The sequence below is a fragment of the Clytia hemisphaerica genome, unplaced genomic scaffold (assembly GCF_902728285.1).
Source record: "Clytia hemisphaerica strain Z4C2 unplaced genomic scaffold, Clytia hemisphaerica genome assembly, whole genome shotgun sequence".
Classification (NCBI taxonomy): Eukaryota; Metazoa; Cnidaria; class Hydrozoa; order Leptothecata; family Clytiidae; genus Clytia; species Clytia hemisphaerica.
This window is the reverse complement of record NW_027104054.1, coordinates 253,735-279,900: the sequence shown is the minus strand read 5'-3', so window position 1 is coordinate 279,900 and position 26,166 is coordinate 253,735. Positions and strand designations below refer to the sequence as shown.

Genomic DNA, 26,166 nt, shown 5'->3' with positions numbered 1-26,166 from the left:
AGATTTTTTTGAAACAAAATTACCCCATACAAGCCTTATACTTATTAAACTGCTTTAAGTTTAAAGGAGCTGGGTTCGACTTTATCCTCCTTCCCAATCCATTCATTGGATGTGCTGCCAAAGTACTACCAACCTGCTATGGATGACAGAGATGACTTTAGGAAGAGTCTATTTATCCTTACACAAGCAATAACTTTTATTATAAAGTTGTATCCTGTTTTAATAAGATAACAATAACTTTGTTTCTTTATTTTGTCATGATAATAATTAATCAGGTATACCAATCATATTTGAGACACACATCCATTTTCACTTTTCTCAAGTATTTTTACTGCAAAAAGAAAAATACATTTTAATTACAAAAGTTATGCCAACAAAACAAGCTATAGCCACTCTACATAGATCAAATGCCGTAAAAGTAATAAATACTGAATTTGAACATAAAAACATACAGAGATACTCTGAGTATATTCTTTTGCAAAGAACTGAAGTTAAAACCACTTTAAAAACAAGATTCCAATCAAACAACTTCTCTCTCATGTTCGTGAACTCAAAGATCCAAAATGTAAACAAAAAACATTCGATTTTTGCAAAAAGAGTTATTTTGCAATAGAATGTCTTCATTTAGAGCTCTCTTTTATTCCAATTATTAAAAAATAAGAAGCGCCAGTTTTGTAATGAAAACACTTTTTTTTGACAAATTTCTATACTTTCTGAAAATTCTGATGGCCATTTTATCTTATCGCCTCCGATTTCTCGCAAAACTCCAACAGCACTCCATTGTAGCGGTTGGTTTGAAAAATCTCAAACCAGAAAAGACAATGACAACAGACCCTCTACGGCAATGAATTTTGAAATTAGCCGTGGATATTGGGTTTGTGTACAGACAACTCGCTAACATGATGAGATTGGAAAGGCACGGAAAATCTTGTGTTTACTTACAAAACAGCCTAACTTTCGACCCAAAGTTCTTTTCGTCTTTTTCCAGTAGAAAAGTGGCAGTGGAATTTTAGTGTGGAAAAGGGAATCTTATAGAAAACGACGGTGTGGTAAATACTTAAAAAACATTTTGTTTGTAGATTTACTGTTCGATGAATTATTACCTGAGTTTGTTGACTTGTCAAAGAAAAGTCCATTGTGGAGAAGAATCTGCTCAAAATTGGTGACTTCTGTACATGAAAACCAGCTTGAAGCTGTTTTACAACCAATCATCAAGCGCTATGAAAGGTGAGGCGTATGTTATCCACCTAAGACTAGAATACAAGCTTGAATACACGCTTATAAGAACAATTTTATGAGAGCACTTCGAATTTTATTGACTAGAACCTAATAAATACCCTGAAAATTGGCCAAAACTTTAGAACAAATTTAAAACAATCAAACTTTTTAATCAAAGATTTATTTTAACCTTTGATTCATGATATCAGAACAATTTCCAATGATTCTCATTTTTAGTTTGGATGTGTTCTCTTATCTATTGGATTCTATCAATTTGACATCGAATAACAAATTGAAATTTCTCTTCACTAACAAATGGATTTTCATCAAAACAGCACCAAACGTATGTGATTGAAAATCTGAATTTTAAAAGGATAGGCGGCCAGTTGGAGAATGGGTTCAACCATCTACACCTACACTAGACGGTTAACTTTCTGACATGTCTTTGCCTTTTTGTTGCAAAAGTCGGCTAATCTTCGCTTGAAAGAAGTCTTTGCATTGAGTTAGGCCTGATATTTTTGCATATTTTCAACCTCAACCTCTTTCAAAAGAATATAAATTCCAAGTCCCATTCAGAACAAATTCTTCCAAAAGCAATGATTTAGTTGAAATGACCAACTTCAGGTAATGAGATCTTTCCGCATCCTTTCTGTGTGATGATTGTTCATGAATTATTTTTATCTTTCTCTTGTAGGATATTGTACCATACTTGGTTTTGAAGCACTTGACAAAATATGAAAACGAGTTCAAAAAGGTACTTTGAATAAGCCTACCGTATTACTTCGAATAAACGCCCGGGGCATTTATTTAAATATTTTGATTTTAGGAGGGATGTTTATTCGAGGGAGGGGGGTATTTAAAAGAAGGGGGCGTTTATTAAATTATTTGAGTATAATGTCGAATATTTAGAGCAAATCTACTCTTTGTTTTAGTTCTATACCAGGATTTCAGTGCAAATTTCTTTGGTTCAGCGACTAAAATTGCATCAAAACTGATGTTTTTGATTTCCCTTGTTGATACCCATGAACGTAAAGCATTCCATCATATTTTAACTCTCTCTAGTTCAAACCTCTATTAATCGAATCTTTCTGTAAATCGGTCTAAGATAATTGTTCCCTGCGCTGAAAAGTGGTTAAATTACTCTCTGTGATTCGAAACTTTCTCTAATTCGAAAGAAATGCTTGGTTCCTTGAAGATCGAACTAGAGAGAGTCTACTCCATTTGAATTCTAGGTTTTATTCAAGTTGTTGAAAGTGTGGGGTGACCAAGGCGCCATTCAAAACACCTCAATCAAACAGCATGAATATCTGTCCAAATGCATTCTTATATCACTTGGTTTGTTGACTGGAGAACTAAAAAAAGCCTGGAAGCAAGGTATTTTTCACATTTTATTTCAAAATTCTAAAAAAAAAAGGAAATAAAGAATATGATATTTTGATCCCTTGATGCTCGAATAATTCTACTTTATTTTTGGCTAATTGAAATACTTTGAAGCCTCACTGATTTCAACCAGATAATCTTCTTTCACACAAAATCATTCCTTGGAAATTTACACACCCTAGAAAGCGGAGTGAAAACGAGCCAAATAATTTAAATGTTATGAATTATCTTTTAAATGGTATTTTAATTGTTACAATATTGAAGCATTGGTTCAGAAATTGCAAACTGAACATGAATGAGCACACACTTTAAGAGCGAATTGTCTTTATTTAGAAATACACAAAAGAGGTTCAAATTAACTTAACTATGATCTGGCTTACTCTCAAATAGAGTTCTTTTCTTAGCTTCTATTGAAAATGTTCATGTTGGGAAAAGGGCAAATCTCAAAATTAAAGTCTATCAAGATAATTATAATTAGCTGTGGAAACAAGAATGCCTGTAATTTTTGATAGTCAAATATAATTGCGAAATTTTTTTTTGCTTGTTTTAGAGAATCAAAAGCTCTATATTTGAATGTATTTTTGGTTGAACAATTCGCGATTTTTAGCGATTAAATTTGCGATTGCAAAAATTGAGCTTTTTTTTTCTACTTACGCTACAACGTTTATTTTTACACCAATGGTAGTTCAACCTTAGATTAAGAAGGTTGTGAAATTTCTAGGCAAACGGAAAAGTCCTTCGGAAGATATGGGACCCGATCGAAATAACCCTTGCTAGCACTTTTCTGTGAAATATCAAATCTCCAAATTTTTACTAAAAACAGGCGGGGTAGTGATGATAAAACAGTTTTTCAATCATAACACATTTTACGATTTTTTTATAAAAAATTGGAAATTCTATCGGACTATCAAAAGTTACAGCCATTCTTGTTTCCACTGCCTCTTATATCTGGATACACTTTAGTATTTTAGGAAAGTGAGAATTTTTCTCTAAGATAAACCTTTGACAACGAGATTCGGCCTTGGGTCATGTGTGTGGATAAATCTCTCCTCTATGTTTAAGATGAAAAGGGCCAGTTTCATTTCCAAATGTTCATCTTATAGAAAGATTCTCAATAAGGTAAGAGACTCATTTTGAGATTGTATTTCAGTGTTTTTATTTTTCGTTTTTAGAACTGATTATGAAACTTCTTGAAACAGTACAGTGTCACTTGCAAAGTCCCAACGTTAAGGTATTATTTTATATAGAATTAAGAAAAACAAGACTTTTGTAAAATATTAGGGGGGGATGTTAGAACTAATTTTTTAAGCCCATTGTCAAAAGTTGCCTTTGGGTATAAAAAGAAGAAAAATTCAAAAAACCCTTTGGCACTTTTTTCAAGGTTGCCACGGGTAGGGTGCCACCGCCGCTCCGCCAGCAAAATCGCAATTTCAAATATTTTTAAAACATAGTGAAGTGACCCCTCATTTGAAAGGTATTCTCATGCTGATTAAGAAAATCAATATCGTAAGGGTGAAAAACACTCTAACAAGAAGTAACTTAAGATTTATAAGAAAAACGATCAAAAAATCCTCAAAATTTTGCCAACTGTCGGAAATTACTTTTTGTGACAGTGTTATTCAACCTCATTATATTGACTTTCTTAATCAGCATGAAAATACCTTTCAAATGAGGGGTCACTTCACTATGTTTTAAAAATTTTTGAAATTTCGATTTTGCTGGCGGAGCGACGGTGGCACCCTACCTGTGGCAACCTTGAAAAGGGTACCACAGGGTTTTAACATGATTTTTTCTTCTTTTTATACCCAAAGGCAACTTTTGACAAATGGGCTAAGAATTTATGCCATTTTTGCAAAATAACATCTCCCCCTAAAAATATTGCTTGAAAATACATGGGTAATTTCAAGGCTTTTATAGCGTATCTTTTTCGTCCTGTAGATCAGAGATTTTGGTATGGTCATTGCAGAAATGTTGACAAAGACGGTCGATGGAGAGGATGGAAAGATTTTGAATTTCGAGGTAACAAACTTTGTCCTTGGAATATTTGGATTTTTCTTAATAGACATAACGAGTGCAACATTCTTTTTTTTATTAGCTGTCAGCCAATAAGAAGCTCTTTATACACCTTTGAAATGCACGGAGGGTTATGACCCCCTTACTTGTGATATAATCAAAAATACCTACCCGAGGAACCTTCTATCTAGAAATATAAACTTCAACCTTCTTCAAAAAATGAAATATTCTATACATGTCACGCCCACTCATCAAAGTACCATTGAAATCAATTCCTTCTAAAAAGTATTGTAAAATGTTTATAAATAACCAAACAGTTTATGAAATGCTTTAAAAATACAGTTTGCCTTCGGTCAAAAGATCTTATTTTCTAAAATCTTCAGATGTGTTATTAAGCGCTAATTTTGGCCACATTTCAAATGAATTTGAAGAAAAGAAATTCTTGGAAAAGAACAAAATTTGAGTTTACTTGCCAAAAAAAAGTCGGTAGGTCGCCCCCTGCCGTTTGTGGGGCCTCATCAATTATTCATATATATTCTTTAATGATGATGGGCCCTTTATTTCAAATAATTCTTTCCTGTTTTCTGCCTTATTATAGCTTCAACGAACGGACGAAATAGAATACCTTTATAGTTTGGCAAACGACCCTTTAAATGCTCTCAGGTATTTTTATTCTCTTTGTTCTCTATTGTTCTTTTGTTCAGGGGTTAGGTTAAATTACACAAAAAGGTAGAATATTTGGGGTCAGTTAGCTCATACCATTTTGTAATGCTACCTCAAAAATGGGTACAAAGGCTGAAATCTGGCACTGACTAACACCTAATTATTGGCGGCAACATCTGATAATACCATCTAGGTACCTGTTAGATGAGTTCATCAGGTTGTTGGCCAATATTTGTTTTCAAATTTTCAATATCTACAATGTAGTTGTATCGAGAGAGCTAGATTTACTGTTCGGTAGATATTTGTGATGTAGCGCCGTCTAGCACCAGGCAAAGTTGTTTTTAGTTCCATGTCTGTTTTGTAGGTACCTCTTTTATAAAAACTTTAACCAAACTGTTTTGGGGAGCTCGGATTAAGAGACTTGATGTCTCCATGATTATAAAGCTTAGTGGTTGTACAAATGTTTTATTCGAGGACAAAATTGTTGAGATTTTATTATCCACTAGTCATGTCATCACCAAGTCATGCATTGTTAAAATCATTACATTTAATTTCATTCATTTAAACAAAAAGTCTTTTTGGAATATCCAAAAACATCTGCTAGTTAGAAATTACTTTCTATTGTAAAACTGACACAATTGAGTCTTTCGAATATGTTAGAAGTACAGTAAATGCTTTCTAATTCGATGTTCTACTATTCGATAGGCTCCCTTATTCGATGAAATCTAAAGTCCCCATCAACAAGAAACTCTCATAAACGAAGCTCCCTTATTCGATAAGCTCCCTTATTAGATGAAAATCCAATTCCCCTTGAAGATCGAATTAGAGAGCGTTAACTGTATAATGCTTTTTTTCTTACTTCTTTATGCAATAATACCAGTCATGCTTTAGTTTGTTTGAAGTCTTTAGATTCATATAATATTCATATTTTCATATTCTTGAACGAAATACGTTGGTGATCCCCCCAATAGAAGTACCAGTGTAATGAAATCGTTTCCGAAAAGATAAGGTTATTATTATTATTATTATTTCGTTGTTTCTTTCTGAACTGTGAATAAAAATCATTGTACAAATCCAACGAGAAAGACATAGTCTCGTAGACACACCTTTTTTGATTTTGATTGCAGACTGGAACCGTTCTGACATTAAGCCGTTTTTTCTCATCACCCATCACGGTTGATTTAGATTTAGTTTGGTGTCATCCATTCTGTGCACGCACCGTTCTGCTCTCAAGTGAATTAATGAGTGTGACGATCTGCGAGGACCTGTATCTTCAGGAAAGTACTAAAAACTGCTTTGCTTTAAAATGAAAGCGCGAAAGCGCGAAAGCGAAAGCGACTTGGTTTTAATGTTCATGGTTCTGGTTGTGATTGACCTTTGATTTTGATACGATGTTTTTGCTTTAGCCAATCACCGCGCTCGAAAGCTAATTTTTATACTCATCCCTAATCTGGACGAAAAAAAAATCAAAGCGGTCTGCCAACCTGGGCAGATTCCCTTACCCAGACGGTGTCAATTGAACAAGTTCGAACGAAAATCGAGATTGTACCAATCGAATGTAATAGAACGCACGAATAATTGCTATTCGATTGTCGAGCGCAATCTAATCTCAATCGAACGGCCGATTCCTGGGTAATATATGATTGTGTTCGATTGCGTTCGAATAACGTACGATTGGTTCAATTCAGGGTCGGATACAGGAGGTAGGCTATCTTATTCATGGAGAGTAATTAGTTTCCATATAAGGTAATACGATAATAAAGTGCACTCTCCTCCATTGGTTATAGCCTCCCTCTGTATCCGAGCCTGCAATTGATTGTCAACTACGTTCGATTGATCTACGATTGTGTTCAATTAGTTTGATTACAATTAAATTGACCCACCCCTTTAGAGCTTTAGCGTGGGCGGTCACCAATACGCCATCATAAAATACGACAAGAGCGGGTGCACATGTACCCTGCGTACGAGAGCGAATAATGAAACGAGTGAATATAATTGAATGAATTAAGCGTTAGCGAAAATTATCGAATACAATCTAACGTAATCGAAGCAATTGAACGGCAAATCCTGGGTAATATTCGATTACGATTCTATTGCGTTCGACAATCGAATTGCAATTATTTGATTGCGTTCGATTGTGTTCAATTGATTCGACGTTCGATTCATTCGATTGACACCGTCTGGCCTTACGCTACGGAGCCATTGCCTTTTTAGGGTGAATACTTCCCATGTGTGGATTATCAGGATCTGTTTGGAGATTACTATATTTTGCGACTTTTCTTTTGAGGACAGTTACCAAAAGTCAAACAAACCTTCATATAACGTCCAAATGACGTTCACATGAACGTTGCCACGACGTTTTGAGACATCTTTGCGTCATAACATGAAAAAATAGCTTTTGCGCTTTTGGTAACTCCCGATGGCATGAGAATTTACATAAATGGGCTTTCCAGAAGAAGGAATATACCTCCTTTTGAGTAAGTCAAACATTTTGTGACTATGGAATTCCAACTGAAAATACTCTATCCTTGAATTTCAGCATATTTTGGTGACACTCCTTTCTTAAAGTCTGGATTTTACATGAATATCATGACAATTCTAACCCTACACTCTTGAAATGAAAGACGTATCTCCGTATCGGGGGAAATATGGTGTGATATGACCCATTCGACAAAATCCAGTTAGGGACTATCTTCAAGCAAACCTGAAGCAAGCTGCCTGTTCCTAACTGACAAAAATTTCACCCATGAAGCAAAAAACTATGCGTCGGTCTAAACGGGAAATATTTGAAGATTTTGAGCTATGAAGGTATTACTTAATCATCCTGTACATATTTTCTCTACCATTTCTTAGAAAAATGGCTGATAGTGGTTGAAAATGACGTCACACGGGATCGGCCTATTAATAGAAAAGCCCATTATTCGAATAGGCCCATCTGCATTAAATAATATATATGATAAAATGGCAATCTCTTATGCAAAGATTGGCGCATTAGGGTTCGTTTTTTCGCTAATTTTTGTTAACAAAAATTATTCTCTTCAATAAGAGTCAAGTTTTATCGGTTTGGCACACATATAACTAGTATCCCGAAACCTACTTTCCATTTCCCAGTTCTAAATGAAATTTTTCTTTTTCACAAAATAAGTCAACACAGAATAAGAAGAAGAAGCTGATTTGAAAATTTATCTAAATTGACTATATCTATACATACGGTATCTAATTGCAAATACATTTTAAATAACGGATTGATAATTCACCAGCGTGCAACGAAATTTTACAAGATCAGCTACAAAAATTTGTCATGATTCGAATTATTTCAGTTTCTTTGGTCTTTCTTATCTCGGTACTAGCGTAGGTAACGCTAAGTTTTGTAAGCTTAAATCATGAAATTGACTAAACTTTGACTATGTGGACGTCATCACCTAGCGTTTGCGTTACTCTAAATGACGTTTTGTGCGTAAGTCCCGTCGCTCCGTTACTACGGCGTGTCATAGTAGTTACGGGAGATTCTTTCGGTGAATAGGAATTATTTTGACGGCACGTTCTATATTTCCACGCGCGTTCATTCATGTAGACATACATCACCCATATAAAGAGACCACGAAATCCACGAAGAGTCACGTAAACGAATTGTATTATAATATGTAATACAGCTTTCCAGGTCTCCTCACCTCTAGGCAGTTGTATGAAACCTATTAGTTCAACGAGTCCTAAAAGGAAGACTAACTTCATGGCTGTTTTAAGTACGGTGGTTTCTTTAGTTTCCGTTGCTTTATTGAGAAGTTGAGACGAACGTCTTTGCTGGATATAGATTTGTGTCAATACGAAAGATATGACTGCGATATCGAATAATGATATGACCACGATCGGAATTAAGTACAAAAATACGCGATATGTTTGGTCTCCGATCCAGCAAATGTCCCGACCGTAACCGATGCTCAGAACCTGGTAACGATCTAAGAACGACATTGTAATTACTGGAATTAAAGGTGCTCCGAATCCGATAATACAATAGTATAGAAAAGTCAAAGTAGAACGTGTTTTGCCTTTCTTGAAAGTTGTCCAAATTTCGAACGCTATAATAGCTGACCACGCATGCGCGCTCAACAGTCCATAATGCAATAGGGATGCAATGACGCCGCAAAGCATTGTTTTCTTGTCCGCAATACTGGTGGTCAGAATCAGAACATCGCTTAGTAATAAAGCTATACAAATGCACACAATGTTCTTGCCAGGTATTGTCCGTAGCTCTTTAGCTTTAGTGTAGACAATGATCACGTATATATAGCTTGGAATACTTATCACACAACATACGAGTGTTAGATAGCCTATTGCCTCTTGCGCTTGATCAAACCATGTAGGGTCAGGATCTGCTAAACGACCTGTTATATAATCTTGGATGCACACGCTGACGCCTTTTCTGGTAGGAATATATTGCTCACCAAGGTATACTCCATCTCGACCCAGATCAATGGTCCCGTTTTCTAACCATTTATATTTTCTGTCCGATAGGTCAATTTCCTTTCTCGGACACGGCGAATTTAGATAAAACTTCTGGCAAGTGTAGATGCGGTACTTCATTTGTTGTTGGTTGATAGACGTTTTTAAAGATATTTTGATTTCCGTTAAGTATGTGCCATAAGGGAGTTTGCGGTTCCCTTTGTTTAAACTGCAGTTTCCTTTCATATTGTACGATGACGTGTTTTTGAGCTCGATAGGTTCTTCGCGGCACATTTGCATATCAGGGAATCCACGTTTCAAGGCGATTCCCTTTAAATGTGTTTTTATATAAGGTGAATATGTTGAAAGGGTAATCTCCTGGCTTGGTATGTCTGTTTTGTTTTTAATCAAACCAGACATAAACGCTTGTATATCTTCAGGCTTTTGAACTCGTATACCGTACATTATGGTGTTTTTGTCACGCTTGATTTCTTCCGTGTTTTGGTATGTGAGTGTCTGGTCCACAGATGTGTTAAGGTATACAACTCCACGCTCGTTGCTTGAGAAAATACACGATAATAAATGGTCTATTTTATTATCTTCCGAGTCCATATCTGTATTTGTTGAATTGTCCTTGCGCTCTTTGCGACAAGAGGCTCCTATTCTTTCGTAACCATGCCCACATAAAAATGGTAGACATTGTTTTTGTGTGACGTCATATAGCTCTTCATTTGAGCACTGGTAATCTATGTTAAGCTTTTGTCCTTTGTTATTGTAATACGCTTGAACACCTGTGGTTCCGTAATCAATAGTCACCGAATGTGACATTGGTATTTGAGGGGTGATTGCGATATTTTGAAGTGGGATGATCAGTTTTTCAGGTTTGATCGATGAACATTTTGAACAATGAATGTTACGGAACGTCTCCGATCTTGTCGCTGATTCTTGGATCTTGATTACCCCGTTGTAAGATTGGCACAGATCGTTATTGGTTTTATGTATAGAGTTGCCTTTGTTTTGAGATTTGGCACTGTCGCATGGGTTTTTGGCACCACAATAAGGTAAATCAGGGTTATTCAAGACTTTGTACGAGCATTCGTTGTGGCCTTCTGGTGACGAGTTTGGTCCTACTGCGTTCATGGTGGAATTACATCCAATCTCTATTGAAATTGGCTTTAAAGAATCTGCGCCGTGACATTGCGCGATGGATGGGTTCTTGTAGACAACGTTTGATTCGTCTACAACTGGTTGAAAACCAGTCCCGAGACGTAGTTTATTCCATTTGGAGCAACCCGTTACGATGTAGACACGATCGACCTTTGGACTACTGACGTCAGCAATTTTCATACATTTCACATCCTTTGATTGTTTGCTCAGATAATAATCAATATACTCTCTCAACACCCAATGGGTTCGATCGTTCCAAAAATAATCGATACAGCACGATACTCGATTCACACACGAAGGTTTACACGAACAATGTGTTTTATCGGTTTTCTCACCCGAACATAGATAATTGTCGATGAGAGAGAAGTAGAGGAAGGGGTTGCTTCCGATCGCGTGAGTCGTGTGCTCGCCGTAGAATTGAAGTAATGGGAACAAATGTTTTTCGACACCATCTTTACACACCACTATTGAGATTGGTAGTAATAATTGCACCACTATCCAGAATCTCATCTTGTGATATATTGGTAGCTGTATTTTTGGTTGTTTTCAGAAGGTTTTTTTATTACAGATCTAAAAAGATAACATATAATTGACGCTCTCTAACTTGACGTTCTACTATTCAATACGCTCTATTATTCGATAATATTGGAAGTCCCTGCCAACAAGAAACTCTTATAAACGACGCTCTACTTTTCGATACGCCCTTATTCGATGAAAATCAGATTCCCCTTGAAAATCGAGTTGAAGAGCGTCAACTGTATATGCAAACAGAAAATTCATCCTATAGTAAAGAGAAAAGTTTGACAAAATTCAACACAGAAAACTCAACACTGAAAAATTCTTGAACCTAGATTGTGACTCCTAATCTTGGTCTGTCATTACAACTTTTTCAAAGTCTACATATACTTTACAATTTAGATCTCTCCTATATTTGTTCAATTTTTTGTGATTTAAATTTGAAGGGCCAAAGAAATTTCAAATTTTCAGTTTTGCACACACCCATTCTTAAAAAAATAACTCTAGTTCCTCAAAAAATCTTATTTCCGCCGACCAGGGATCCTCACCCTCTCTAGAAAATTTCCAAACTTTTTTCTTATTTTTATTGGTGTTTTTATTACGATCTTCACTGTTTAGTCCAGATCGATGTTGTTCTATTTTGACGAATAAGAAATTCCCTTTACATAAAAGCACCCTCTTTTTGAAATCTAATGTAATTTTTAAGAAAGCTTATCTTACCCCATACTATGTGAGTATAACACACTCATTACCTTTCCCTATATAGAGTATTATTAAAGTTTCCATTACAAGATTACTAATAGATTAATGAGTATAACTCTACAATGGAGTGCTTTTTAAACGTTTATTTAGTAGTGTTAAGATTTAGCAAGACTCTCCTTCTTAGATATTCTTCCATGCTGTTAGATGATGTTTTTGATATGGGATTAAACTCGATCAATAACGGCAACCTAATGCGGTGCTTTATTGTTCAGGATTTTAGAATTAAACTATTTTTCGATTATTGGAATCGAGCTTAAGTCCCAGTTAGACTTTCAGTGACATCATTGTCTCAGTTTGTTATCCAATACATGCTATTTTTTTATAAGAATGGTGTTATTTCATTTCATCATGGATATTCTTAATTTTTTGGCGAAAATCATCCAAAAATATTCTTGCAGTATACTTAGGTTAAGATCGAAATTGGCAATCTACAGGTTAAAATGCTTTAAAAATGGCATTCTTAGGTTCAGTAGTTAAATTCCATGATGGTGATATTCTTACCATATTCTTAATATTTTGGCCATTTTCATCATGGACATTCTTATAAAGTGTGTTCTTATAAAAAAAAGAAGCGTGTAAACTATAATTTTGTTCAAAAATTGGAAAATAACCTGTTGTATATTTTGTCAAAGTGTAAATTTTGTCAAAATTATTCTTTATGGGAAAATAACCCCTGTTGAACTTTTTCCCTGTTGAACTTTTTCCCTGTTGAACTTTTTCCCCGTTGAACTTTTTCCCTGTTGAACTTTTTCCCAGTGAGGTCTACTACTAGTACTAACAAAACAACTTCGTTCGGACTTGTTCCCTTTAAAACTCTTTAAATTTTAATGCATTTTTTCCTTGTTTTCCTCGACTTTCTGAAAATTTTTAAACCTAGACTCTGCTAGTGAATTTCTAAGCCTTTATATTCCGAAAATTTAAATTAACTTGGGAGGGACTGGAAATTGTTCGATCTATGGGAAGGAGATTGAATAATAGGAATTATTAAGATTTCTACAACAGGGAAAGTGACTATGATTTTGACCGAATTATAGAAATATTAGAATTAATGAAGCACAATCTTTTATAGCTAGTTGACACTGTATTTAGGTAAAAGCAGAGAACTTTCAAAAATAACTTGACCTATGGAACAGTCATTTTTTTCTTTAAGTCACTTTTTTAGTTCTCATTATTTTTTCAAAATGTGAAATACATATGATCACGACCCACACAGATAATCCCCTCACATTTTGACCATCTTGGGGACCTTTAAATAACTTTCAATGTTAGTATGAAAATCCTCAGACGTGGGTATTCTCGGCAGCAGCAGTTGCATTTTTTACTTTCGTTCAATTTCGAAACTCCAAGCTTTCCTACCTACTAATAAGAGAAGATTTTAAAAGAAAACAAGGTTCAATTCGGTCAAAAACCGAAGTATTGGAAACAACTAACAGGCTCATATTTATACTGAGTTTGAGTCCATTTTCAAGCCAATAAATAAATAATAAATAAAGTAAACCTATTATATTAGAAATAGTTAGAGAAATAGAAGAAATAGAATAGCTAAGGTTAAGCCAGAATTTGTTAGTTCTTATAAGAAAAGTTATGAGTGATTAGAAAATTTTTACCGTCGTCTATAGTTTTCAAATGATACTTTTCTTTCCGGCTGAAAAATAAGAAATAAAGACTTTTTTCACAAACTTGATCCAAAAATAGACAAAAACAGGCCTTTTTGAAATGATGTCGGAGGGACTAATAAGCATTTAGAGAATAAAAAATTGAGTCATAAAGATCAATAGAGAGGCAAATAAATACCCTTTTTATTTTATTCTTGAAGCAAAATTACAGTTTGGTTACTTTGGGAAAAAACTTGATAAGTATTTTGCTTGCAATCGTGGGAAAATTTAAGGTGGCACAATCTGAAGAACAAGTTAGGAAAGTTAAGAAAAACTTTAGGCTTGGTGGAGTCTAAAACACCCGATTTTTTAAGAAAATGGACAGAACTACTCCAAAAATGGTGAAAATGATTTAAAACTTAAAAAGGTCAGATGAGGCTTCAAAAATTTTGGATGTTCTAATAAAAATAACTTGTGTAATCTATCAATCATTTGTCAGACGTTGAAAGCTTTCCATTTCATTTCGTTAAAGATTTCCATGTAAGAAACATTCACAGGAAACTCTCCAAATACACAAAATCATGTTCGCCCGAGAATGCATCCTTATGAAATGATTTTATTCAAACCGTCAAAAGTATTTTGAATCGCATTTCAACATCACAAACAGTAGACTAATCTGAAAACAGATCATTTATTCTGCGTATCCCGCTCTGCTCTAAAGGATATGGCGAATGTGATGATCTAACCTGGTTGTTCAGCCAAAACATTAAAAGCCGTATTGCGTTTTACTTGGAAACGAAAGAAAAAGCGACTGGTTTCTAATGTTTATGTTTATGGTTGGCTTTGATTTTGTTGCAATTGTTTTGCTTTAGCCAATCACCGCGCCCAAAAGCTCTTTTTATATTCATCCCAAATCTGGATTAAAAAGATCAAAGTGGTGTGCAAACCTGGACAGGTTCTCTTACGGAGTTATGGCCTTTTAGTGAATACGTTCCAGAGCAGAGTAATCAAGATCTGCTCGGAGATTAACTTAACACTGGCAAGGAATTAAATAACAATAATAAAGATAAACAAAAAAAAATTTCACACCCTCGACCCCCCATAATTAATTGGAGGCCCTTCCGAGGCCTTTTTTGGAAATTTTGAAGTATATCTTTCAGAACTTCTTCAAATCTATCCGTCTCAACATGTCCAGTTTAAGATTAGAGTGTAAGTGGAAGTCATACTTCAACTTAAAAATACCTCAATAATACCTAACTAATTAAAAGAGGAATTCATTTTTGAACTTCATATAAAATGGGATTTTGATATAGCAATCAGCTATTAATCATAATTCATGACACATTATATTGCTTGAAAGCAGTTTATACGAAGCGATGGGGCTCCTCGATACGAGAAATGAAAACATGTTTATTTCTCAAAAAATTGAAAATATTGATGTAGAGCTATAATAAAAAACTTATTCAGAGATTTTGTAAAACTTCACCATGGAAATGTCATAGTAAAAGTCTTTCATAGAACATGGCTATCTTTTATAGACCAAGTTTCAAAAATAAAGAAAAAATTCAAAATGTCTGTAACTAACTTTTTTGATATGTTGTTTACTCCAAAAATCATGAATTTTGAAGGCTTACAATTTTCCCTAAAAACGCAAAAATTCGCAAACTACGCAAAAATTGCGGGTTTTCAAGCTTGGTAACATTTAAGTTCCAAATCCACACCCTCGAATTGACTTAATCAATGGTCAAAGCTTGTTCACCGGCATTTTGAAACGTTTTGCGGGGGCTGGCCATGGCCTATTACATTCAACGACCTAACATCCAAATAGATTATTTTATACTACTAAGTCGACTTTGGTTAAGCTTGGTCTATTATATGAATTCCTTTTAAAGCTTGGCCTTGAAAATGGATCGACACTCAAATGAGCCTAAGACCAAATAGCCATGACCCCTCACTTTTTTACAGACTGACTTTGCAAAAAATAAAATTTCTCAGATTTCTCAATTTCTCAGCCGATTTCTCAGACCCAGTGCTAACTCAATTTTCAGAGCTAGTGACAACGATGGTGTTGTTCTCCTTAACCGATTAAGGGTTGGTTTCAGTCATCTTCGTGAGCATAAGTTCAGGCATAATTTTGCAGACACAGTTGACCCCTTCTGCAACTGTCGACAAAATTCAGTAGAAACAACACAGCATTTTTTGATGCATTGCTCTGATTACTCTAATGACAGACTTGTGATGTTTGACAGCCTTCTTCAACTTGACATAACCTTGTTTCCATTTAATCCCAAAACATTGTGTAGAATACTTCTTTATGGCGACCCCGATTTTAGCATTGTCCAAAATCACGATATATTAAGTATAACAATAAAATTTATCTGTGATACAAGCCGTTTTGGGGGACCGTTATTTTAGTCTTTTACTCTAACTGCTCTCCAAGCTCTTTTTGTTTTTGTTTTTTATTTTTTGTTAGTATTTATCCTCTGTAGTAAGTTTTTTTTTTTTTTTTTTTTTTCTCCCCATGCATTTATCAATTGATTTATTAATTTATTGTTAGCTTAGTTTGGGTTCCTTCCTCCTGGCGGTATGATCTGGTGGTCCTTTTGCGGGAGGTTAGGAACCCTTAGTTTTGTACTATTTGTTCGTGTTACATATACTATAGATAAAAAAAAAAAAAAAAAAAAAAAATCAATTTTTATCCACTCATGTAACGTTTTATGTTGTTTAGAAGGTGCAATTAGTGGCAAATTTATTTTCCGCCCATCATAGTGGGCGTTTCTTTAAACGGCTCGATGGCCTATGTTCTGATCTATCTGAAAGATAAAGTAACCAGTGCTCATTTTAAGAGTTTTTCTAATGCCCACCACACTTTATAAATAGACGGGTGGTGTTTGCCTAGGCAATTTTATATTCTCTACGGTCTCAAATAAACGTCCCCGCCCTTTTATTAATTTTCGAACTGATTTTGAAACCCCCTCCCGTTCTTATCAAGATCCCCTCATTTATTTATTTCTTGAAATATTTTCAGCTATTGCAAACTGAATTCTTCTGAATACTGTTTTTAGCTTAGAATTAATTTATTTTGGGGCTATTGGAGGTCCAATTTCTAACCCCCTTTTATTCAGACCCCCCGTTCATCATATTTTGAAAAAAGTGTTGGTCCCGTAACTAAGTGGTATCAACCAAATAAGTCCTGCACCAGGACACCCATCAATTTACATCACGCTTCTCTTTTATAGGAACACTTTTTATAAAAACAATGCGCCAACTTAATAAGAAGAATTTTAGAACAATGGTGATTCTGGAATAACTCTATTTCAAGCAATTTATAGGGGTCAAAGTAGTAAAAATTGGGTATAACGCCTAAAATACTTCAGTTTCAGTCTCAAAGTGGCAAAAATATAAGAACAGCCGAGTCTCATAAAAAATTTACTGGTTCTTATAAAAATGAATGCATTAACTTTCCGCCTACTACTGAATATAACTTATTTGACCCATCTGATTTCGCAATTAAGTACTGCTAACATACACCAAGGCACCCATCAATTTGCTTTATTAACTTTCCGTCTATTACTGAATGACTTAATCTGACTTCACATTGCGTTGTCGTTTAAGCAACAAACAAAACAACGTTTATTAGAAATAAAATTATTACTCGCTTAGTCATTACTGAGTATCATCGCTGTATTACCGATAATTATTGTGTAATTGAGTTGAGGTAATTTATTGATTGCTAAGGGTGCTTTTTCACTGAAACTGTCTGGCGAAAATCGATTAGCTGAAACAAAGAAAATTGATAGGAGAAAACATTACTGACTCCTAAAACATTCGTCAAAGCGTTTACGACCCTTAGAATTCGGAGTTAATTGCAGCATGGTTGACAAAATTTAATTGAAAGTAATTATAAGTCAGTTGTTTTTATAAACAGTTCTCCAACAGTGGAGGCAGTTCTTTCATTTTATGCAAAAACCGAACTAGCCTGGAAATTCAAGCTCGAAATTTTAGAAAAACAAAATTTACCTCAACATACAAAGTTCTAAAATTATAGAGATTGGTCTCCCTAGAGAATGAAAGTGCAAACCCATGTTTCCAAAACTTTCCTTGCCAACCCAGGGCAGCAAAACAGAAATTAATAAAAAGCAGCCTTACAAGATCTAGAACCATTTAAAACACCCAAAGATTACACCAGGTCCATAAACAAGTTTGCATGCGTTATCATGACCAACCATGTTTTCTTGGAAAATGCAGGGCCGGCGAATCTATTTTGAAATTGGAGGGGCCAAATAGTAAGTGTCTAAGGAGGCGCCACCATGGTTGGTTGATTTATTTTTTCTTAGCAAAAAAGAAGGGGGGGGGCATGGCCCCCCCGGCCCCTCCAGTTTCGCCGGCCCTGAAATGAACTTGCCTCTGTGTTCTTCTTTTTCATGTTTTCATGTAACAGAAAGCTGTATCTTTACTAGCAAGTAGAGGACTATCCTATTTTTGTTTCAGAATTGCTCCGCGCTGTGTAGATTGGTTCTTACGGTTTTAGCGAAGTGAGCGCAAGCAAGCAGACTGCATTCTCATACGAGAATACAAAACGCTCTAGGGAGACCAGCCTGTAAACCAGAACATAAAATTAGACTGTGAAATAGTTCACAGCCTGGATATCCAGGCTAAAACCAAACCATTTCACTGCTGGTAAATGTTGATGCTCTGAATGCTATTTTATTGCAAACAATCTGCTATTTTTGTTTACTTGATCATTAAGCCAAGAGAGCTCTACCCCTCTCTTGGAGAACAAAAGGTTTAATGACCAATTTTCGACGTTAAATCTGGAATGTTAATATGAAGTGATCAAAATCTGATGTTAAGCACAAATTTTCATTGTATATTTTTTACAACCCTTAGAAATTTACGGAGTCTGCTAAATGACGTGCCTTCGTGCCCTACGTGCCTACGTGCTCGCGTGCCTTACGTGCCCAGCGTGCTAACGTGCCTACGTGTCCTCCGAAATTTGACGTGCGCTCGAATTTTGACGTGTCCTCGAAATTTTTACGTGCCCTCAAATTTTGACTTGCCCTCGAATTTCGACGTGCCTTCGAATTTTGACGTGCCCCCGAATTTCGACGTGCCCTCAAATTTTGACGTGCCTTGCTTCAAGTTTTGACTTCAAATGTGAAGGCTTGGGGACACGAGAAGTTTTTTTCGCGTTGGTGCAATGCAACATGCTCCATCCCACCAACACAAGAATAAAAGAGAATGCCCCATGATTTTTTTTTTATTTCATGGGACAAAAAGTGAGGGAGATACCCAAAAGACACGCTGATTTTGTCAATGTTCAAGAAAAAAATATTAGGGTACGTCAAATTCGAGGGCACGTTGAAATTTGAGGGCACGTCGAAATTCGAGGGCACGTCAAAACTTTGCGCACGCAAGCACGTGGGCACATCGGGCACGTCAAATCGACAGAAACTTTCGCGAGACCGAAAAGTCTCGCGATTTTTACTTTTTGAAGAAAATTTACGGAAGAAACTTTCGCGGTTTTTTGTGAATGTTCAATTTTAGTAGCAATAACGTTCGCAAATGGCTAGGGAAAGTGAATAAGAAATTCAAATCTCATTTCGTGATGACGTTACCTCCGCTACCCACCTACCCACGAGCAAAAGAAAAGGTCAAATGAAGAAGCTAGAAATGGAAGCAGAGATATTCGTAAAATGTTCTCAGGTGGTAAAAAGAAGAGAAAAGAGCAAAGAAATTGTATCACTATTGAGTAAATCATTATAGAAAATACAAAAATAAGCTATCGAAGCATATTTTCAGATCCTGTCTTTTATTAACTGTCTTGAGAATCTACATTCCTTTATAGGACGAAATTATTTTTACCCTCTCCCGGCCTTTCCCCGAGTCCTCGTTTTATCTCGATTTTTCGGCTTTTAAAACTTGGAAAAAACTTTCGCGATTTTTAGAAAAATTTCATTTTTCGCGAAATTAACTTTCGCGAATTTCTTGTTTAGTTTCTTACCGGCCAGAAACTTTCGCGAAAAAATGCCAAAAACGCGAAAAACGCGAAAGTTTCTGCCCGCGAAAGTTTCTGCCCTTAAAGTACAGTATAATAGCTCATTGAGTTTGAAGCCCCGAAGGGGCGGGGAATCTTTTTTTTTTTACTTCTATGTATTTTTGCATTTTGGGTTTTCTTATTAGCCCGTTAGTTTAGTTAATTGAAAACACATTTGCAAATTGAAATCAAAATTAGTTTTCCTACTTAAAGCTAGATGAAGCTTTTCGAAAGTCAAAGTGTGAACATTATAACAGTTTTAATCGTTTTTTAACAGATAGTTTTTATCAAGCTTTTATTTGCAACCTACATTCTGCGTAAGTAGGTTTTTTAGCGCCTGTGTTATTCTTGTTTTCGTAGTCGAATTTCTCAATTTACCCCTTAATGAACGGCTCAAGGTATTATAGGTCGGAGGTTACAAAAATAGAAAGAGAAATTCTTTTTGATGTTTTGAGAGAAAAACACACAAAATACTGTTGCGCTTCTGTAACTATGTGAAATATATAGTCTTTAGTTCTTCTGAGCTACACGCTTTTTTTCATGGGAATACACTTTATAAGAATGCCCATGATGAAAATGGCCAAAATTAAGAATAATGCTAAGAATATCACCATCATGGAATTTTGCTACTCTAGCTAAGAATGCCATTTTTAGAGCTTTTTTAATTATAAATTGTCAATTACCCCCAAGTAAGGCTCACTCCTTTCACAAAAATGCCATTTTATGCTTGAGACGTATGTACTAAATGTTAAATCTAGTCAGAATTAGGATCCTAACCTAAGAATGCTGTAAAAATATTTTAGGATGATTTTCCCAAAATAGTTGAGAATATCCATGATGAAATGGATTTACACCATTCTTATAAAAAAAGTGTGTATTCAAAAAATATCTGTACCCCCGAGTTGAAGAAGTGAGAATTCCAGGGGGTAGATTTATTTTGAGAATACAGTAGGCAATTGGATTCGTAAATTGAATCCGCAGTCGAGTGAGGAAAATTCAGGGGAGGGAGTTTTTTTCGAGACGGGTTTATTGCGGTTGAGAAGGTAAAATTTAATTAGAATAGTAGGTTTTCATTGATTAAAAGAATAAAAAATTAGTGTTCAAAAAAACATCAAAAATCGAAAGGGGGTCTAGAGTGTAGGAAAATCACTCGCGTAAGAGTATGAATTTTTTTGGGGGCATAAGTCCAACTAATTGACAAGCCTTTTCGACACGTTAGTAAACATAGGTGGTTTTAGACCACGTCGAACTTATCAGAGAAAGAGATTTGTAATTATTGTAATTTCATTGTCTCGTAATTTCATTGTCTCTTAACGAGCGTTGCACTCCTTCACATGTTTTTTACGTCTTAAATCTGCCAGTGGTAAAGCGCGAAAATTAGATAGTGGTATTCTCTTTGTTGAAAAGATAATCTCGAGTTGAATATTATCAAAAAGAAAATTCTCAATATAAACTTAATGCTTCGGACGGAAGTAAAATTATAGAAAAAGTCAACGGTTTTAAATACCTTGGTGGATTTAAAAAGACAGAAAATGACACCAATGCTCGCCTTGGCCAAAGTATGGAAATCGGATATAGCAAAGAGGATCAAGGTGAAAGTCTTTAAACTGTGGAATCGATCTTATTGTATGCTTCTGAATCCTGGGCCCTCGCTAAATCGCTGGCTACCATAAAAATTCTGCCAAAATTCTACCAAAAGAATTGCGAGTTTCTTCTAAAATCCTAAACTCAGAGGGAGAAGAGGCCTGAATCATTGAGTGTCAAAGCCCGAAGGGCTATCTAGGGCGAAACTTAAACCCTTCTCTGGCAGGAGAAATTGAAGCTACTTATTTCACATCCTCCAAAACGCGCATAGAACGCGTCGTAATCCGGCGGTTCCTCTTTTTTTGAGGACAACTTTTTTTTGAAATCTAGTGATCGATTTTAGTTTCAATCCGGCGTTTGTGTAAAAATTACGCGCGGGCGTTCTGGATTGGAAATAATTGGTTTCATTTTCCATTCAAGATTCTCGCCTTTAGCCCTTCGGGCTTGAAACTCAATGGCACTCAAAGGTACACCGTTGGGGTGCCCCATGGTACGGCACCACCTTTTAAAACAACCCCTTATTTTGTGCTATTTTTGGGATTGTTTTCTGTTGCTACTTATAATATACAGTCCATCCAAACTCATTTAGATAATATTCTTTAATAAGCTTTTTATTTTCATTCTTTTAACCGATCCGTGCTCTATAAACTGCAGTTTTGTGAAGATATTCTGAACGGTTGAAAGCAGTAGCGTGTGGTGGGTCGACCAAAATTCGGGAAAACTGGGGAGGCAATTTTAGAAAATTTTGATTTTGGCGCCCCCTTTTAAAAGTAAATATTTTTGTAAAAGTTACGCGAGCGAAGCGAGCACAAAAACTTATGTGTACTTTCTCTCTTTTAGGTCGAAAACTGCCATGTGTGAAGGTTTAAAAAAGCAAAGAGGCGCCAAAATTAGGCGAAAATAAAAAAATGTAGTGTTTTTGGAATGCGGGTGAAGGAAAAAAACTCTCGTGCGACCGGCCGGAAAAGAATAGTTTTTTCTTTTTTTGATAACTTAAGATCATTGAAATAGAACTTTAAGAGATAACTTTTTTGTACAAACAGTATGAAGTAAGTCCTGAATACTAATGTATCAACTACTAACGAACAAATGTTGATTTAAAAGTGGAAATATCTAACCAAACGACGTTTGATAGATTGAACGGCCAACTTGATTTTCTTTATGATGAACCATATAGATAAACCCATAGTCTGCGGCCGGGTCAGAAAATCTTTTTTTTCACCAGGCCGGTTTCCGGAAACACTAGATTTTTTTATTTTCACCTAAGAGGCGTCTTTATGCACGCTTTGTATTTCGGTGTCCCCAAAAAAATCGGCCGCTTGGGGGGGGGGAGCAAATAAACTACTTTTCAAATGTTTATTCGTATCAAAGAAACGCTAATAATGCGTATTTCAACATCTAACATGCATGATTTGGTAGTAAAAGGCACTAAATCGGGAAAATACTGTCCCCCAATATTGAAATCCGCGAAATTAAGTCCCCGCGAAATCGCGGATAAGCCTGAATGAGCTCTTAAAGAAAGAATAGTTAACTACCTTTTCGGCCCTTTATGCGCCGGCCCTTATTCCGCTACTACCTGATTTTGAGATTACACCAATTAGGGCCGTAAATAACGCCATAACTTGTATAAGTCGCTATTCAGGCTTCAAAACGGTGAGTATTAACTAAAATTTACATTAAAATGTCATCTTTCAGTTTTAAACTGTTGAAAATTCCATTGAAAATCATTGATTTTCGTGAACTTTTGAATATAGAGTAAAAAAATGGATATTTTTCACCCTTTAATCATGCCTAAAATCCTCTAAATTGAGAAAAAATGGTCAACAATTAACGCCGCTTTTAGGTAAAAATTGCAAAAATTTGTCCCTTTTTACGCCGGGAGCATAAAAATAACGCCAATAAGAGCCTGCGTAAAAAGGGCCGATAAGGTAAAAGCGAAATAGAGGGTGCTGGCATGAACCCCCCCAGCCCGCAGGGGGGGGGGAGGCTACAACCAAAATTTTCCTGAAAAAGGCTGGGGGCTGGATTTTTTTTTAATTTCAGGGGGTTCCTATGATCTCTAGGGGTACCTAACTTTTATACAGTAAGGTCTGGGGGCTGGGGAACTATATTTTATATCTTGCTTTAATCTAACTATCATTATTCTTTTTAATTATAAAAATATACAATTTTTTCATTTCTTGATATATACTCAAGTCACAGGGTGTACCAATCACAGGGGGTACCTACTAACATCTGTTGTTTGGGGGTACCTAAAATTCAGGGGGTACCTATTTTCTTAGGGGGTACTTAAACCCCTGGTCCATGCCATGTACAGCTAAAATCACAAATTCTCGTTTTAATCTTTTAAAACATCTTTCTTCAAGGATAGCTCCCTTTTTTCACTTAAAAAGACTGAAAAGGAAAAACTGAGACGAAAATTGCAAATAAGATATGTACGATACTGTAATCCTAAGTCTTGCACAATAATAGATAGATAGTACAATAGATTTATTGTTCTGCTAAACATACAATGCTCATTCTAGGGAAACAGTATAAAAATTCAAGTAACAATCTAAATATACCTCAACGGTAATGGATCATAGAAAATTTGCCATCAATTTTTTGTAGATTTGAGATGATATAAGTTTATAGAAAAAATCAATACCGAAAGTTGCATTTGGATTTCATTTTGCTGTTCAATTAAAAGCGAGAGAAACTTGTTCGAGGAGCTTGGCAGTACCGACTGCTAAAAGATTGACTGCATAAGGTGACGGGCACTGAAAATATTGTTAACACGCCGATCTCATCGCGGAGGAATAAAGAACTGCTGACGAGCATAGATTGCAAACATAACAGACATAACATAACTTATGCACTAACAGCAAGAAGAGGGACGGACGGCAATATTTGAAAACGAAATTAAAGAAGCATGTTAGCATCGCAAATTATCGCTTTCATCGTTTACGCTCTTGTTATTATCTTTTTATGTCTTTTTTTGTATATATCAAGACATAAGCAAGAAAATCGGAACCGAAACTATTTATTCCGCATATTGTCTCTCAGTGAAATGACATACTTATTGGTATTGGGGGCTTTAACCTCTTCCCAACACCTACCCGCCATTGATGATTACTTCCGGTTATTTTTCGGATATATTGCCCGGACAGTGTCTCTATTCTCAATCCAACTTTATGTTGTTCTTAGCCTGGATATTTACATTGCCATCAAACACAGTCTAAGATACGTCATATTGCTTCCGATAAGTTTGTTACGTAAGCTAATTTTCAGTATGGCTGTCGCAACGTGCGTCGTGACTAGCTTGTTTCATTTAGAAGAACCGGTTTCCCGGGTTTCCCGAGATATCCGAATCGGTCTTGAAGCATTGTTCTTTGTTTATCGTATACTGACAATCATTGTCATCATTATTTTGGCTTGTTTTACTATTGCTGCTCGGAACTCGCAGCGAAGACGGTTAGCTGCGGTTGAGAATGTTTTTGGAGAAAATGCAGAGTGTTTAACCAGATTGACAAAACTGCAACGGCAATTTAAAGACATGAGCATTTTGAATATTTGGAATACGATATTCTTTTCACCGCTGGCTATATGTTCCTTTGTTTACTTGGAAGGATTTAGTGAGGAAATAAGTTTACTGGACGCTATCCTGAGGGTTTTTCACTCTGTTGCAAGCCCTATAATAACTGTCTGCAGTCAAAGTAACTATCGGAAAGCTCTCAAGAAATGTTTTAAGAGAAGTGTCCCTGGTCGAGTCGGTCCTGAACAACCCGCATTACAAGATGACCTTTAGGTTAAGCTAAAGCAAGCTTATACATTGACGAGGTGTTGACTTTTTCTGATCAGAGGGCTTCAGTGAGGTTTCGGGACTTTTGGTTTGTGTAAAAGTTTCTTTTCTGAAATTGATATATGGTATCAGTTGGAATAACATTTTTTTTCATGAATCTATTCTATATATTAAATACGCTAACACGTGTGTGTTTACAAGATTTTGTATAAAGCTTTCAAAAATCAAAACAAAGCTCTACAAATTCTCCTCTTCATGGCGTTAAACTTTTGTCTTTTCGCACCCTAATTTTTACCACTACACCAATTTAGGGATGTTGAAGTACGATTTTTCGGTGCAAGTACAATATTCCCCAAGACAATTGCCCCCGAGACAATTACCCCCTCTTTATTCACAAAAATTAATTTTTGGCCACACATGTTTTTTACAGTGATTGTATTATAATTTTTTTCCTGTAAATGAGAGGTTAGAATACAAATCATACTATCAACAGCATCCTTACATCCTTTCATACACTTTCATACAGCATTCTTAAATGCAGTTTTAAAGAATAACAAGAGAAATAGTCATAAAAAACTAACTGTCACGATCAGACATTGTCTGGAGGGTAATTGTCTGTTGGGCAATTTTACTCGGGGTAATTGTCTGGGGGCAATTGTCCTGGGGGTAATTGTCTGGGGGGCAATTGTCCTGGGGGTAATTGTCTGGAGGCAATTGTCCTTTGGGTAATTGTCTAGGGGTAATTGTCCTGAGGACAATTTTTCTGGGAGGAAATTATCCTAGAGATAATTGTCACGGAGGGTTATTTTCCCAGAACCGATTTTCTATAGAAGAAGTTGGAACTAGACGGTTTAAAATCAATCTTCTTCCTATATTTTTTAACTTTTTTCTTCTTTTTCATCTCGAAAAATTCAAATACTCTTCAAAACTTTTTGTTACATAGGTGGCTCCTTAAAACTTTTAAAACTTTTTAAAGTCATTCAAATGAACGCTCGAATGTCTATCCACGA

At 35.6% G+C, this 26,166-nt stretch overlaps 2 protein-coding genes across 3 annotated transcripts in view; one reads left to right on the top strand and one right to left on the bottom strand.

Moving 5' to 3' along the window:
• Positions 1 to 26,166, top strand: part of LOC136811992 (telomere length regulation protein TEL2 homolog) — a 62,341-nt gene that overhangs the window by 11,266 nt on the left and 24,909 nt on the right. For both annotated transcript variants that reach the window (XM_067068596.1, XM_067068597.1), the window contains exons 5-11: positions 1,080 to 1,227; positions 1,456 to 1,561; positions 1,913 to 1,972; positions 2,451 to 2,592; positions 3,771 to 3,829; positions 4,537 to 4,617; positions 5,210 to 5,274. In XM_067068596.1, the coding sequence (XP_066924697.1) occupies positions 1,080 to 1,227; positions 1,456 to 1,561; positions 1,913 to 1,972; positions 2,451 to 2,592; positions 3,771 to 3,829; positions 4,537 to 4,617; positions 5,210 to 5,274 (661 nt within the window). The remainder of the gene's footprint in view (positions 1 to 1,079; positions 1,228 to 1,455; positions 1,562 to 1,912; positions 1,973 to 2,450; positions 2,593 to 3,770; positions 3,830 to 4,536; positions 4,618 to 5,209; positions 5,275 to 26,166) is intronic.
• Positions 8,431 to 11,447, bottom strand: LOC136811986 (uncharacterized). Its single transcript, XM_067068588.1, has one exon. The coding sequence runs from the start codon at positions 11,389 to 11,391 to the stop codon at positions 8,668 to 8,670; it is 2,724 nt and encodes a 907-aa protein (XP_066924689.1). The 5' UTR covers positions 11,392 to 11,447; the 3' UTR covers positions 8,431 to 8,667.